The sequence below is a fragment of the Mesoplodon bidens genome, assembly GCF_964165515.1.
Source record: "Mesoplodon bidens genome assembly, chromosome: 8".
Classification (NCBI taxonomy): domain Eukaryota; kingdom Metazoa; phylum Chordata; class Mammalia; order Artiodactyla; family Ziphiidae; genus Mesoplodon; species Mesoplodon bidens.
The window spans coordinates 74,953,933-74,966,067 of NC_138165.1; the positions used below are offsets into that span (position 1 = coordinate 74,953,933).

The 12,135-nt window shown below is 36.6% G+C and overlaps 1 protein-coding gene across 2 annotated transcripts in view; it reads right to left on the bottom strand.

Annotated features, from left to right (window-relative positions):
* GTF3C3 (general transcription factor IIIC subunit 3) overlaps nucleotides 1-12,135 on the bottom strand; it is a 30,501-nt gene that overhangs the window by 10,887 nt on the left and 7,479 nt on the right. For both annotated transcript variants that reach the window (XM_081242648.1, XM_081242647.1), the window contains exons 5-13: nucleotides 11,545-11,736; nucleotides 10,858-11,023; nucleotides 7,390-7,537; nucleotides 6,749-6,848; nucleotides 5,838-5,941; nucleotides 4,424-4,595; nucleotides 1,928-2,130; nucleotides 1,477-1,582; nucleotides 703-834 (exon numbers count right to left, since the gene is read on the bottom strand). In XM_081242648.1, coding sequence (XP_081098774.1) covers nucleotides 703-834; nucleotides 1,477-1,582; nucleotides 1,928-2,130; nucleotides 4,424-4,595; nucleotides 5,838-5,941; nucleotides 6,749-6,848; nucleotides 7,390-7,537; nucleotides 10,858-11,023; nucleotides 11,545-11,736 — 1,323 coding nt within the window. The remainder of the gene's footprint in view (nucleotides 1-702; nucleotides 835-1,476; nucleotides 1,583-1,927; nucleotides 2,131-4,423; nucleotides 4,596-5,837; nucleotides 5,942-6,748; nucleotides 6,849-7,389; nucleotides 7,538-10,857; nucleotides 11,024-11,544; nucleotides 11,737-12,135) is intronic.

A 12,135-nucleotide genomic window follows, 5' to 3' on the forward strand; every position in this document is an offset into this window, starting at 1 on the left:
CCTTATATTGTGCCTAACAGAGATTCAGCTCTTCTGGATTCTAAAACCCTGTCCGTTGTACACTGCCATGTCAGTAAACAATGATTTAATTAGTATCTGTGGACCTGATTAACAATGAAAAAATTTTCTGCCAGATTGATATCTCTAGTTTATAGCCTAGGTCTCTTCCAAAGTTCTCTGACTAATAACCTCACCCAACATACTTGATCCTTTTTCAGCTAAAAATAGATGGCTTGCAAAGTCACATGACTTGAGATTGGGTCAAAGCAACTTATTTTCAGACTTTTTATCACTTGCTACATTTGTCAAAAATAAGTTTAACAGAGAATGGAATATATGTAATTGAAGTGACTAGACCAATAAAGCAATCTGTATTATCATCTAATCATCACAACTTTCTTAAAACAGGGTATATTTTCCTCTTAAAAAGTCAAAATTAAAAGATTGTTTTAGTTTTTTCAGAGAAGGATCTAAGCAGATGCCTGCCTTTTAATTTTTTAAAACAGAAGTATTTACATACAGCCTTTCTTTCTTTTTTAAAAACACCAAAAGAGTTTATTTTACCTGAGGGATCTAGATTAGAAAATATCATTTTATTCAAAAAAGGTATATTTTCAATTAGATTATTGTCAAGTATTACTTCATGAGTTTTTTTCCCAACTCAGCCAAGTTTTGTGCAATAAAGCAAATGAAGGTAATTACCTTTTGCATCACAATTTGCTGACTCTTGGTCATTGTTGTCTGATATTTTGTCTCTTGACACTTTAATAAGGTAGAGATGCCTCTCTCCAGATTTGGAACTAGATATCAAACAGACTTGGGCTCTATTCATTGCTACCTGAATTAAAGATGATAATTGAGATTTTTTAGTCACATAATTTTTTAGAGAAAATCTATGGGAAACAAGTGTCACAGGTGTGCCTGAAAGCTTCTTTAGTAAGGCAAAAAAAACACCAGTCATTGTGCATATAAACGCCTAGAACAGAATGAATAGACTTATTTTTTCCTTAACAAAGGAATCTGGGTCACACTACTCACCTTAGTAAGGAAAAAGAAAGCAATTCATATTAAGTTTATAACACACACACACACACACACACACACACACAGCCACCTCGCTGCAAAAAAGGCAGACTCAGAAAGGATATCATATCCGGAAAACATTTTTGCAAAGTGAACAATTTTGGCACGTAGCAGTGTCTACAGAGCCAATAACTGATACCATGATGGTTCTCATTTTTCTAAATATGTACTAGCAAAGATTTTATTGTACAATCTATAGTAAAGTTTACACTATCATGTAGAACTTTCAATTATATACCATTAATCTCTAAGTCTTCTTTTATCTGACTTTCACTTTAAAAAGTTTGAGTTTAACAGAGTAAAAGAGAGTTACAAAATGGCTGTAATCTATGTTTAAACCAAATTCTAAACATTTAAAAAGTCAACAAGGCTAAAATAAAGAAAGATCATTACCTACCCTTAAAAGCATGGCTAACATGGTAAGCAAGGTATCCACATAACCATACATTTTGCCTTGTGAAAACAATAGAGTAGAACGTTGAAGCAGCAACTTCAGTTCCTAAGTAAATAAGCACATGATAATAAGTGTGACAAGATTCCTTTGTTGTAAATTGTTTTGTTTGCATAGAAAAATTTTGCCTTAGAAACCAAACCTTAAGAACGTTTGCTTTATGATCTCTCACAATAATTAAAATCCAATGTTTTAGAAACTATAAATTATAACATTAACAATTATAATGTTAAGTTGCTGTAACTTAAGACTCAAAATCACTTTTTCAAGAACACTGAATTTAATACACTAAAATAAAACTTGGATATAAGCTGTAGGGACATCCTTAACCGAGGAGAAAGTTTTAAAACATAATCCACCAAGAAAAACTTCTTTTTATGTTACATGGCCTACCTGCTGTGCTGCGTTTGCATCTTGTGCTAAAGTATCTGGATCATACATTGGTTCCAGAGCTTCCAGAGCTTTCTCAGGACGGCCCAGCTGCTGCTGAAGGGTGGAAAGTGAAATTCTTGCATCCAAATGGAGGGGGGCCAGATCAACCACTTTGCTATAGCTTTCGGCAGCACGCTCCATATAGCCTAAGGCCTTTAAGCATTCTAAAATGATGTTAAAATAAAGCATTAATATGAACTACAGATTTGTAAGCGGGTCAAAATTATTTCTCCATTTTAAAAGAAATTATAGCAATACAAAAAAATTATAACAAGAAAGAAATATATGCATATTTCCAGTACTTTAAAACAATTATCCCTTCTAATCTCTATCTATGCTACAAGGATGTAATCAGTATATATATATATATATATATATATATATATATATGTATATTACACACACACACTCAATTTGGTATTCTGCTTTATTCACTTACTATTATGCTTTCAACATTTTCCCATGCCTTCATTGTCATTCTGACTGATTATAATACTCAATTAAATTGCTTATTTACTTAACCATATATTTGACATTTAGCTTATTGCCAAATTTTTACTCTAATAAATAACACCACAGTAAATATCTTCAGGTATATAAGCCAGAGTTCACAAATTGGCAGCCCAGTTTAACCTACAGATATGCTTTGTTAGGCCACAGTGCTGTTAAAAACAGTGCATTGTCTACATTCTTAAAAGCTAGGATTTTTTATGAAATCCAAGTTACTGGATTCTTTTGAAAAATCTGGATTTGGCAACAGCGAGTCCCTTCATTCCCACTTGGTGCATCAGCCATGCTGAGAAACAGCAGCACCCTTTAAACGGGTGTCTCCAGTTCTCACCCTGCCCTGGGCCTCTCACTTACCTACTTTATTCACTTTTGTTACGTGCCAGGCTCCTGAGTTTTGTGATCTCCAATATAAACCACCTCCCCTCACCTCACTCAATTATTTCCTCAGGATGATTTTCTCAGAAGTGAGGCTACTGGGCCTTATTCCTCACACTATATGCCAATCAATCATTAAGTCCTATCATTTGAACTTGAAGATGAATTCCTGGTAAGCATTTCTTCTTTCCACCCTAATAGCCACAGCACTCACTAATTTAAGCCCTTTCACCTCTTTCCTTTTCACTGCAATGATCTCCTATAAGATGGTATTTTGCCTCCAATTGTTTTCTCAAATCTCAGATTTCTCATATATCTCCTGATCACTATCTTTAGGTTAAACTTTGGTAATAATGGAAGACTACTAAATGTGGATGGATCATCGTGATGGAATTTCTCATTATTTTTCACTTCTCACTTTAAAAGATATTTTGTGATTATGTTACAAGCATTACATTCCTCTAATGATCTTTCTTATCTACTGTTCCAAATTTCTTTATGATTTTTAGATGATTCTGAGGTTTTACCTTCCACTCCTCTCAAACTACACAGGCTCAACATGGAAAAAGCATTTATCAGTATCATGATCATAATTAAAGAGGATTTTAAAATGTCTACTGTTAGTAACAGGAGCAGTATAAATACCACAGCCTTATGGAAGGCAATAAAAACTTCAATTCCCGGCTCATGTCTTTAAAATTCAAAACCTACAAATACTGTAACTTTTTATGATGGTATATTACATTTGTATTCATGTTCACGCATCCAAATAGTAACGTGCTATCTTAATCATTAAGTGCTCTCTTTGACATTTCATATCTGTGATATGTGTCAAAATATCCCAGAATATCAATCAATGCTACTCTAGTTATAGAGGATTTTCTGCCATTATGTAATATTTTAAGAAAATATTAAAACTTTCTGCCATCATGAAATATTGGAAACAAAGACTATTCAAACTTTAATGCATCTTATGTTGAGTCAATAGGAAATCCTATGAGAATATTTTTGGCTTTCATACATTTCTGTAAGAGATTTAGTTGTTTTTCCCAAGCTGCTTTTCCTACTCTAAATGATTTATTTCAGATTACTGTGGATTTAGATGCAATGAAATAAAATGACATATAAAATCCAATCTTGACCATATTTTCAGCTCAAAGAACATTGAAAATATATTAACTTTTTCCTCAAAATAACATGAAATATAAATCCTTAAAAGCTCTTCAAAAATTAGATTGCATCCCAAGTCTGACAATCTATTACTAGAAACCAGAGCCTGTGGTTAAGACAGGTAAAAGACAGGTATTTAAGGTATTTTTAACGGGGATATGTTAGTCTTTCTACTTCACTCCGGTACCATTAAGTGAATCATTCCTCCAATGCATTAGTGAGGAGGGAAAATCATTTAGCGGTAAACCAAGACAACTTAAAATACTTTCAAAAAACTGCCCTGAAACCAGAAATACCTTCACTAAGACATTAACATTTTATAATAATTATTACCATCTTGGGGAAATAAGTTCTTGCCTGCTTATGTGATTAAAACTTCTCCTTCCTACAAAAATGTATTACCTGCATGCCGAAGCCAAACCACTGCGAGGTTATATCTTTCAGAGCAGACTAGCGCACTAAGGAGGGGAAGTGCAGAATTATATTCACCAACATCCAGAAAAGCTTCAGCAACATCGAGATAGAGGTCTCCCATGTCTTCGGGATTCTGTTCCACGAGTGTTGTCAAGAGAGGCTGGACCCCAACACAACAATTAACAGCCGGAAGTCAAACAGTCATTACAAGTACACTCATCTACTTATATTTCTCGTTTTAACATATGTACAAGTTATCTGAGGCAAATCTAAGAGGAGAAAGGCTTAATAAAAACAGCTTTAAGTAATCACTTTTTAAATTCATTTCTGAGTCTCTATTAAAAAGAATTCATAGTGCCGTCATTCACTCATTCAGCACACTGCTTCCGAAGGCCTGTTACGAGGCAGGCATTGCAGGAGCTAGGGCAACACTGCCCTGCTGTGCTCTTCCTCTGGCAAGTCAATACTGCCCAGACCTCAGGGCCTCTGTGTTTGCTGATTTTCTGGAAAGCTGTTTCCTCCGGTACCTGCCTGGCTTACTTCGTCACTTCCTTCACGTCATTAATCAAATGTCACTTTTCAGGGGAGGCTCTTCTTGACCAATTTAATAAAACTGTAACTCCTCCCACCCCCAGCATTCCCTATTCTTCTCTGATTTTTCTCCAGAACACTGATCACCAACTAACATCCTATATTTTATGTATTTATTTTATTTATTATCTAATCCCATTAAAACAAAAGATCCATGAGGACAGGGATTTGTATATTATATACAACACTTTATCCTAAGGTCTGCAAAGTAGATGCCCAATACATTTTTTTATTCAATGAACTTAGTCCAAAGTCGGCAAAAGAGAACAGCTGTCAGAAACTGCCAATTGTCTAAAAGGCTCGATCCCACATTCTGATCCCTGGATTATTCTCATTTTAAAAGAAAAACAAATTATCATAAGCCCATTTCCAAACACTTAGCTTTTATTTTTTATCTTTTTAAATTTTTTTATTTTTTAAAGAGGTGTGATTTTTATTTTATTTATTTATTTTTTTTGTGGTACGCGGGCCTCTCAGTGTTGTGGCCTCTCCTGTTGCGGAGCACAGGCTCCGGACGTGCAGGCTCAGTGGCCATGGCTCACGGGCCCAGCTGCTCCGCAGCATGTAGGATCTTCCCAGACCGGGGCACGAACCCGTGTCCCCTGCATCGGCAGGCGGACTCTCAACCACTGCGCCACCAGGGAAGCCCCAACACTTAGCTTTTAAAAGACATTCACACAAAATAATCTGATGTTTACTGTGACTTCCTGGTTATTAATATGAAACCTAGGGTCAACTTAAAATTTCTTGTTATCTAAACATTGTAGATTTGATCTAAAGTATCTTAAGTACAAATCTTAATGTTACTTACATTAAGTGGTTCAAGGATGTTGAGATGTACAAGGCAGACCATCAACTTCACTGTGATATCTATTGGCACACCATCCGGTATAGTGCAGGAAACATTCTCACCAGCTGTGGATTAGACAGACAGACAAAAAGTTCCTATATGTAATCTTAGAAAGTGGGGCAAATGAAGCAAACTGTACCTTCTAGGCAAGATCTCATTTACTTCACTCAAAGCAAATGATTCTACAGTCAATTCTAAGTTTGGCCAACTCTAGTTCTAGGTTCTTACACCTCTTTCGGTCTGTCCTGTGGTAGCAATTATCCTTCCTATTCTTTTCCTAATACCTTAACCACTTACTGAAAACCTACATAAACTCCCACACCTTCTATCAAAACTACAAAGAACTAAAAAACAAAAGTGACAAATACGGATACATGAACTTTCTCTTTTTCTTCTCGAATTCAAAAGCCTCTTTTTAGTCTTCACTACAAAGAGGCTGAGAAAGGGATAAAGTAAACTAGTGTGCTTAAGTCTGAAGTAGCATTTTATGTGCATGCTTATGTTTCAAGTAGAATTTTTTCAATGCTTAAGTTTGAAATAAATTAGTAGAGAGCATTTTAAGCCCTTTTTGAAAAGTAAACTGCTTCAGTTCTAAAGGTTTTTGATAAGTTGCTCGGTAATTCATTCTTTTTTCACATAGCACTATCAAGACCCTCGGTCAATGACAAATGCCAAGTTCAAATGGATGTATTGAGAAATAAAAGGGACTGAAAACACTTTTTTTTTTTTTTAAGATTACCTGTGAGTGAATACTCACAAGAAAACGGTATGGAATCTCTGTTACGAAAAAATGTTCCTTGGGAAAACTTGTTATGAGAACACTAACTATCAATTTCAAAATGCCACATTATGAACAAGAGAGGATTACGCACACTCTCCTATGCAGAGGAAACTACAACTTTTATTCTCTTCTGAAGTGCCTTCTTCTGTAGTTCTTTTTTCTAGCACAATTCCAGAAAAATCTGTAATTACCTAAAAGAATGGGGGAAGAAAAGGAAATAATACTACAGGTATGTATGAAAAACCTTTTCACAATGCAAAGATTTGTAGTTAATACAAATAATCCTTACAAAACATAAATAGGCTATAAAAAGCAACAGTATGTCTCTTTAAAATAGGGAACCACTGTGATACATTAACGTTTTATATCATATTAACTAATGCTTAACTGAAAATACATAATTTCTCTATATGAAACCAATCTAATTTTCCCAACAGATTAAGAAATGAATCATAGCAATTAGTCTGGCTGCTGAGTCCTGCTACCCTGAAAGACAGACATATCTAGTACCTATGATAACGGCAATAGCTTTTATTATATGGTAACTACATTTTACATTTCATACAGGACTATTATAAAATCTAAATGTGCCCATACAGACTTTAAATATATAATTTAAAATATAAGTAATTTAATATATATAACTAAAGTGGGGAATTGTCAATTTGTAAGAATTTCTAGAACACAGAAACGTGTTCAAAACCTAACAGAGAAACACGTAAGTGTTCCTACCTCCAAAGCTTTGTCATATTGTTTATTAGAAATGTATAGTTCAGCTGCAATGTTAACATCTTCCATGGAGACTAGGCCCTGGTGCTTTGAGAAAGCTTCTTCAATTATGTTAATAGCTGAAATAACATCATTGGCTTCATAGTAACTCCTAAAAAATTAATGGCAAAATGGATGAGAGCTTATTTAATTCAGATTATAAAATTCATTTTCTTACACAGACCCTCTAACTATTAACTATGATTTTCATCTTCTTAAAGTTTGGGAGGAGGAAAAAAACTCTTCTTTAAAATTATAATCAGAGCTGATCCAGAGAAAAATGTGTAATGTCATAACATTAAGCATCTCAGTCTCCCAGAGCTACTTCATATCGTTCTAGCTCACTTCCTCTGTAATGCAATACCAACAACTCTCCTACCTCAATGGGATCTACAAAGCATCGATCCTACCACTTTTTCACTGTCTCTGCACCCTTCCTGTCCTCAGTTTCCTCCTTCTCTGTGATCCAACATTATAATTATTCCATTGCACATCTCATTTCTCCTGCTCTTCTCTCCCTTTATCAAAATCACCTGATAAAACTCCCACCCTGGTTAATCCAAACATGCCTTCACCACCAGCTGCCCAGCTGCCCATGCTCACTAAACTCTAAATTAATGACCACTAGCCTCAAGTGGGCCCATGGTGCTGGTCAGCAATCTTACTACAGTTACCAGTCCAGTACTTCTCAAACTTGAATGTGCACATAAGTCAACTGGGAATCTTATAAAAAGGCATATTCTGATCCAGTAGTGCTGGGGCAGGGTTGAGATTCTACATTTGTGACAGGCTCTCAGAATGCTTCTGGTCTGTGCGGTAGCAAGTCCTTAAGGACCCAGACAGCTATTTCACATCTTCTCCTCTCCAAACCCACAAGTCTCCCATCCTCACTCTCAGCTGATGACCTCACTTCTTATTTTACAAAGAGAATCAAATCAGACATCCCACATACTCCCAACACATCTACCTACTTACCCATACCCATGGCCGTATCTTCTGCCTTCTCCTTTTATCATAAGGCCAACCCTCAACTAGATCCCATTCCCTCCAATCTATTCAAGGATATCAGTCAAGCAATTGTCCCTTCTCCCGTGAATCTTCAATATGTCCCTTGGTTGTAGACCATTCCCACCTGAATACAAATATACTGTAATTTTTCCCAACTTAAAAATGATCTCTTGTCCCTACAACCCATTCCAATTACCTCCCCATTCTTCTGCTCCCCTAATAAATTTCTCCAAAGAGCTGCCTATCCCCCAGACTCCCCCAACCCATCTCCAATGTTCATACTTAGTCCTAATTTTATGTGATCTACTTGCAGTATTTCACACAGATAGCCATCCCTCCTCCCTGAAGTGCTTCCTTCAGTAAAAAAGTCTAGAATATCATGTTCTCCTAGTTTCCTCCAACTTCACTGTCCATTTCCTTACAGTCTCCCTGCTGTTTCCTCCTCATCTTCCTGACTTCTAAACACTGTAGTGCCTCAGGGTTTAGTTCTCAGAACACTTTCCTTCTCTGTTTCCCCTCTTCCTGCCCCCTCCCCCCATCTCTCTCTCTCTCTCTCACTCACACACACACACACACACACACACACACCCCTTCCCTCATACCCAGTACATCAGAAAATCCTTAGAGCTCAGCCTCCAAAATACACCCAGAATCTGGTTATTTCTTACCACCTCCTATGGCTTTTACCCTGGTCCAAGCTACATTATCCCTTCCATAAATTACTACAATAATTTCCTAACTGTTCCCCCCTGCTCTATCCTTACCATTACTCAATCTATTCTCAAAAGAGCAGCCAAAATTGATGCATTTAAAATTTAAGTCAGATCAAGTCACTCTTCTACTCAAAACCTTCCAATGGCTTCCAAACTCATTCAGATTAAAAGTCAGAGACCTTATAATGACCCACAAGGGCCGAGGGATCTTTTCCTGATACCTCTCTAACATTACCCCTTCCTGCGTTCCCCCTAAACCCTCCTCAGCTTCCATGTTGTTCCCTGAGCATACCTTTGTACTTATCATTTCCTTTGCCTATAATACTCTTCCCTAATATCTATTCCCGTATCTCCTTTGGTTCACTTTCAGGTCAGTATGACCATAACATAAAGAATTAAGTCCTTCTCTAATCCCCCTATTTAAAATAACTCACTCCTATTCCTCAAGTTATCTCCCTTCCCTGTTTCATTTTTCTTAATATCACTTACCAACATCTGACATACTACATATTTAGTTGTTTATTTGCTTACTGCCTGTCTCCCCCAACTAGAATGTAAGCTCCAAAACAGCAGGAAATGTTAAAACTCATTCAATCCTGAATCTCCTGGGGCCCTGTACAGTGCCTACCTAATACCTAATTTATATTCAATAATTATTTCTGGAGGGAAAGTAAGGACTGAGAGAAAGTCTAATCAATCAGAAGTTATAGTAACAGAATTCCATGTAGGAAAGACTTCTATGGCAGTGGCAGAATTCTTCATTACCACCCTTTCCTGACAAGATTATAAATACAAGTGGAAAACAAATTTATTCTCATAGGCCATCTAACAATTCATAAAGTAGAAGCCTACTGGGCTAACCAGTATGACAGCCAAAGATTTGACTAAAAAGAAAGTAACCTGGGAAGATCCTCAATGCTCTTCATATACATCAGGGATCGATTAAGGGTTGCCTCCCCTCAACAAATTTCCTAAAAACACTTCCAGTATTCCTACATAGCCCATCTTTGGAAGCACAGTGAGTGATTACACGGCTAAGCATCTTCATGACAATGGCCATGGAATTAATAGGGTTAACCTAAAATACCCAGATCATAGATTAACATGGTTAATCCTAGGCTGAAATAGTAGACATCCTAGAAGAGAAAGCATACAAGGCATTATGTAGCCAGAATGTTCCCTGCTTTATTTTGCTGCACAGCATATCAGAGAAGAGAATGTAGTTGGGCATATTTTAGAATAAAATATATACCATAGTCAGTAGCATGTGCCAAATCTAAAGAAAAATTTTCATCTTAAAATGTTATTCTAGTACAGGCTCAAGATAAAATGATTACAGAAGATCTCAGAGCACAAACATTTCAACAGCACATTTGCAATAATTTAACATTACTGCAAATGTACATAACTTCAACTAAATTATGAAAACCTGGGAACCTAGTCATCCTTTCAGAACATGCTCCATTTTTAAACTTCTGAGCATGTGAAAGATAATCATATATCCAAATTTTTCTAAACAATCACACAGTTGACTTGGAAACAGAAAAGTACTGGGGGGGAAAACCTCTATATTTAAGCACAATATGAAATACAAGAAGCAAAACACTTCACTGAACCTCAATAAAAAGTATATTCACATCAAATATATGCTTCGATTTCTAAAATAAGATGATTAATGAGGGCATTTATATATATTTCACTTTGAACTTACTTTGCCATATCTCTAGCCAATTGCATAAATCGTTCTCCATCAGACGGAGACAAAAGGTTTAAAATACGCCTATAACCATCCATTGCCATTTTGTGATCTCCCATCTGTTCATAAAGGCTTGATCGCTCCCACAGATAACGGACATTAGTAGGTTCATATTTAAGTGCTAAAAAGAAAAAAAGGAATATAAATAATAGATTTATCATAAAAAGGGATTCATGGTACCTGGGTGTGACCCACCTTCTTTTCAGAAAATCTATTAAACACTCTAAACTAATTCTCCAAAACAACCAAGTGGGTTATTCTGGAATAAATCTACCTTCACAGGAACTCTAGACTAGGCTTGATCTAAGACCAAATAGAACCTGAAATCTCCATATTAATCTCCATTTGGTCACTGAAGTCTAATATTAACCCTCAAGGAACAGCTTAGAAACAACACTGATCTTGGTGGGAAACTGAAGGTCCTGTTCTTCAACCAACTTTTGTGCAGTATTAGCTCACAATATAAAGAAAGTCACTGATAAACATGAAAATACAGGGAGCCCAAATACTTACCTCTGGTATAACAGAATATAAGGAATAAATATATTTCAGCTAACATCACCCCAGAAGAGCAAGTACATTGATCAAAAAACCTATTATATAACGTCTTATCAAAGAAAACGAGAAAAACACTTTTATTACCTTTTGTGTAGCAAAAAATAGCCTGCTTAATATTGTCTTGTTCCAGGGACATTTCTGCCAATCTAACCCATTCTTCAGTGTCACTGGGATTTAAATGTGCAGCAATCAACTCAAACTGCAGTGATTTCTCCATGTCACCTTGGTCCTCATATATCATAGCAAGAGTAGAAAATGGCTCATAAGCCAAAGGAGCTATAATGAATATATAAAAAAAATTCCATTGGTTGAGGGAAGAGGCTTGAGCTGACGTCAATTCCATGTTTCACACTATGGATCCTTTCTCTAATATTTAAACTTTTTAAATAACTTGAGCAGAATTATACAAACCACTTAATGGAATTGAGAATAAACAGTAGAGGGGATTCCCTGGTGGCGCAGTGGTTAAGAATCCACCTGCCGGGCTTCCCTGGTGGCGCAGTGGTTGAGAGTCCGCCTGCCGATGCAGGGGACACGGGTTTGTGACCCGGTCTGGGAAAATCCCACATGCCGCGGAGTGGCTGGGCCCATGAGCCATGGCCACTGAGCCTGTGCGTCCGGAGCCTGTGCTCCGCAACGGGAGAGGCCACAACAGTGAGAAGCATGCGTACCGCA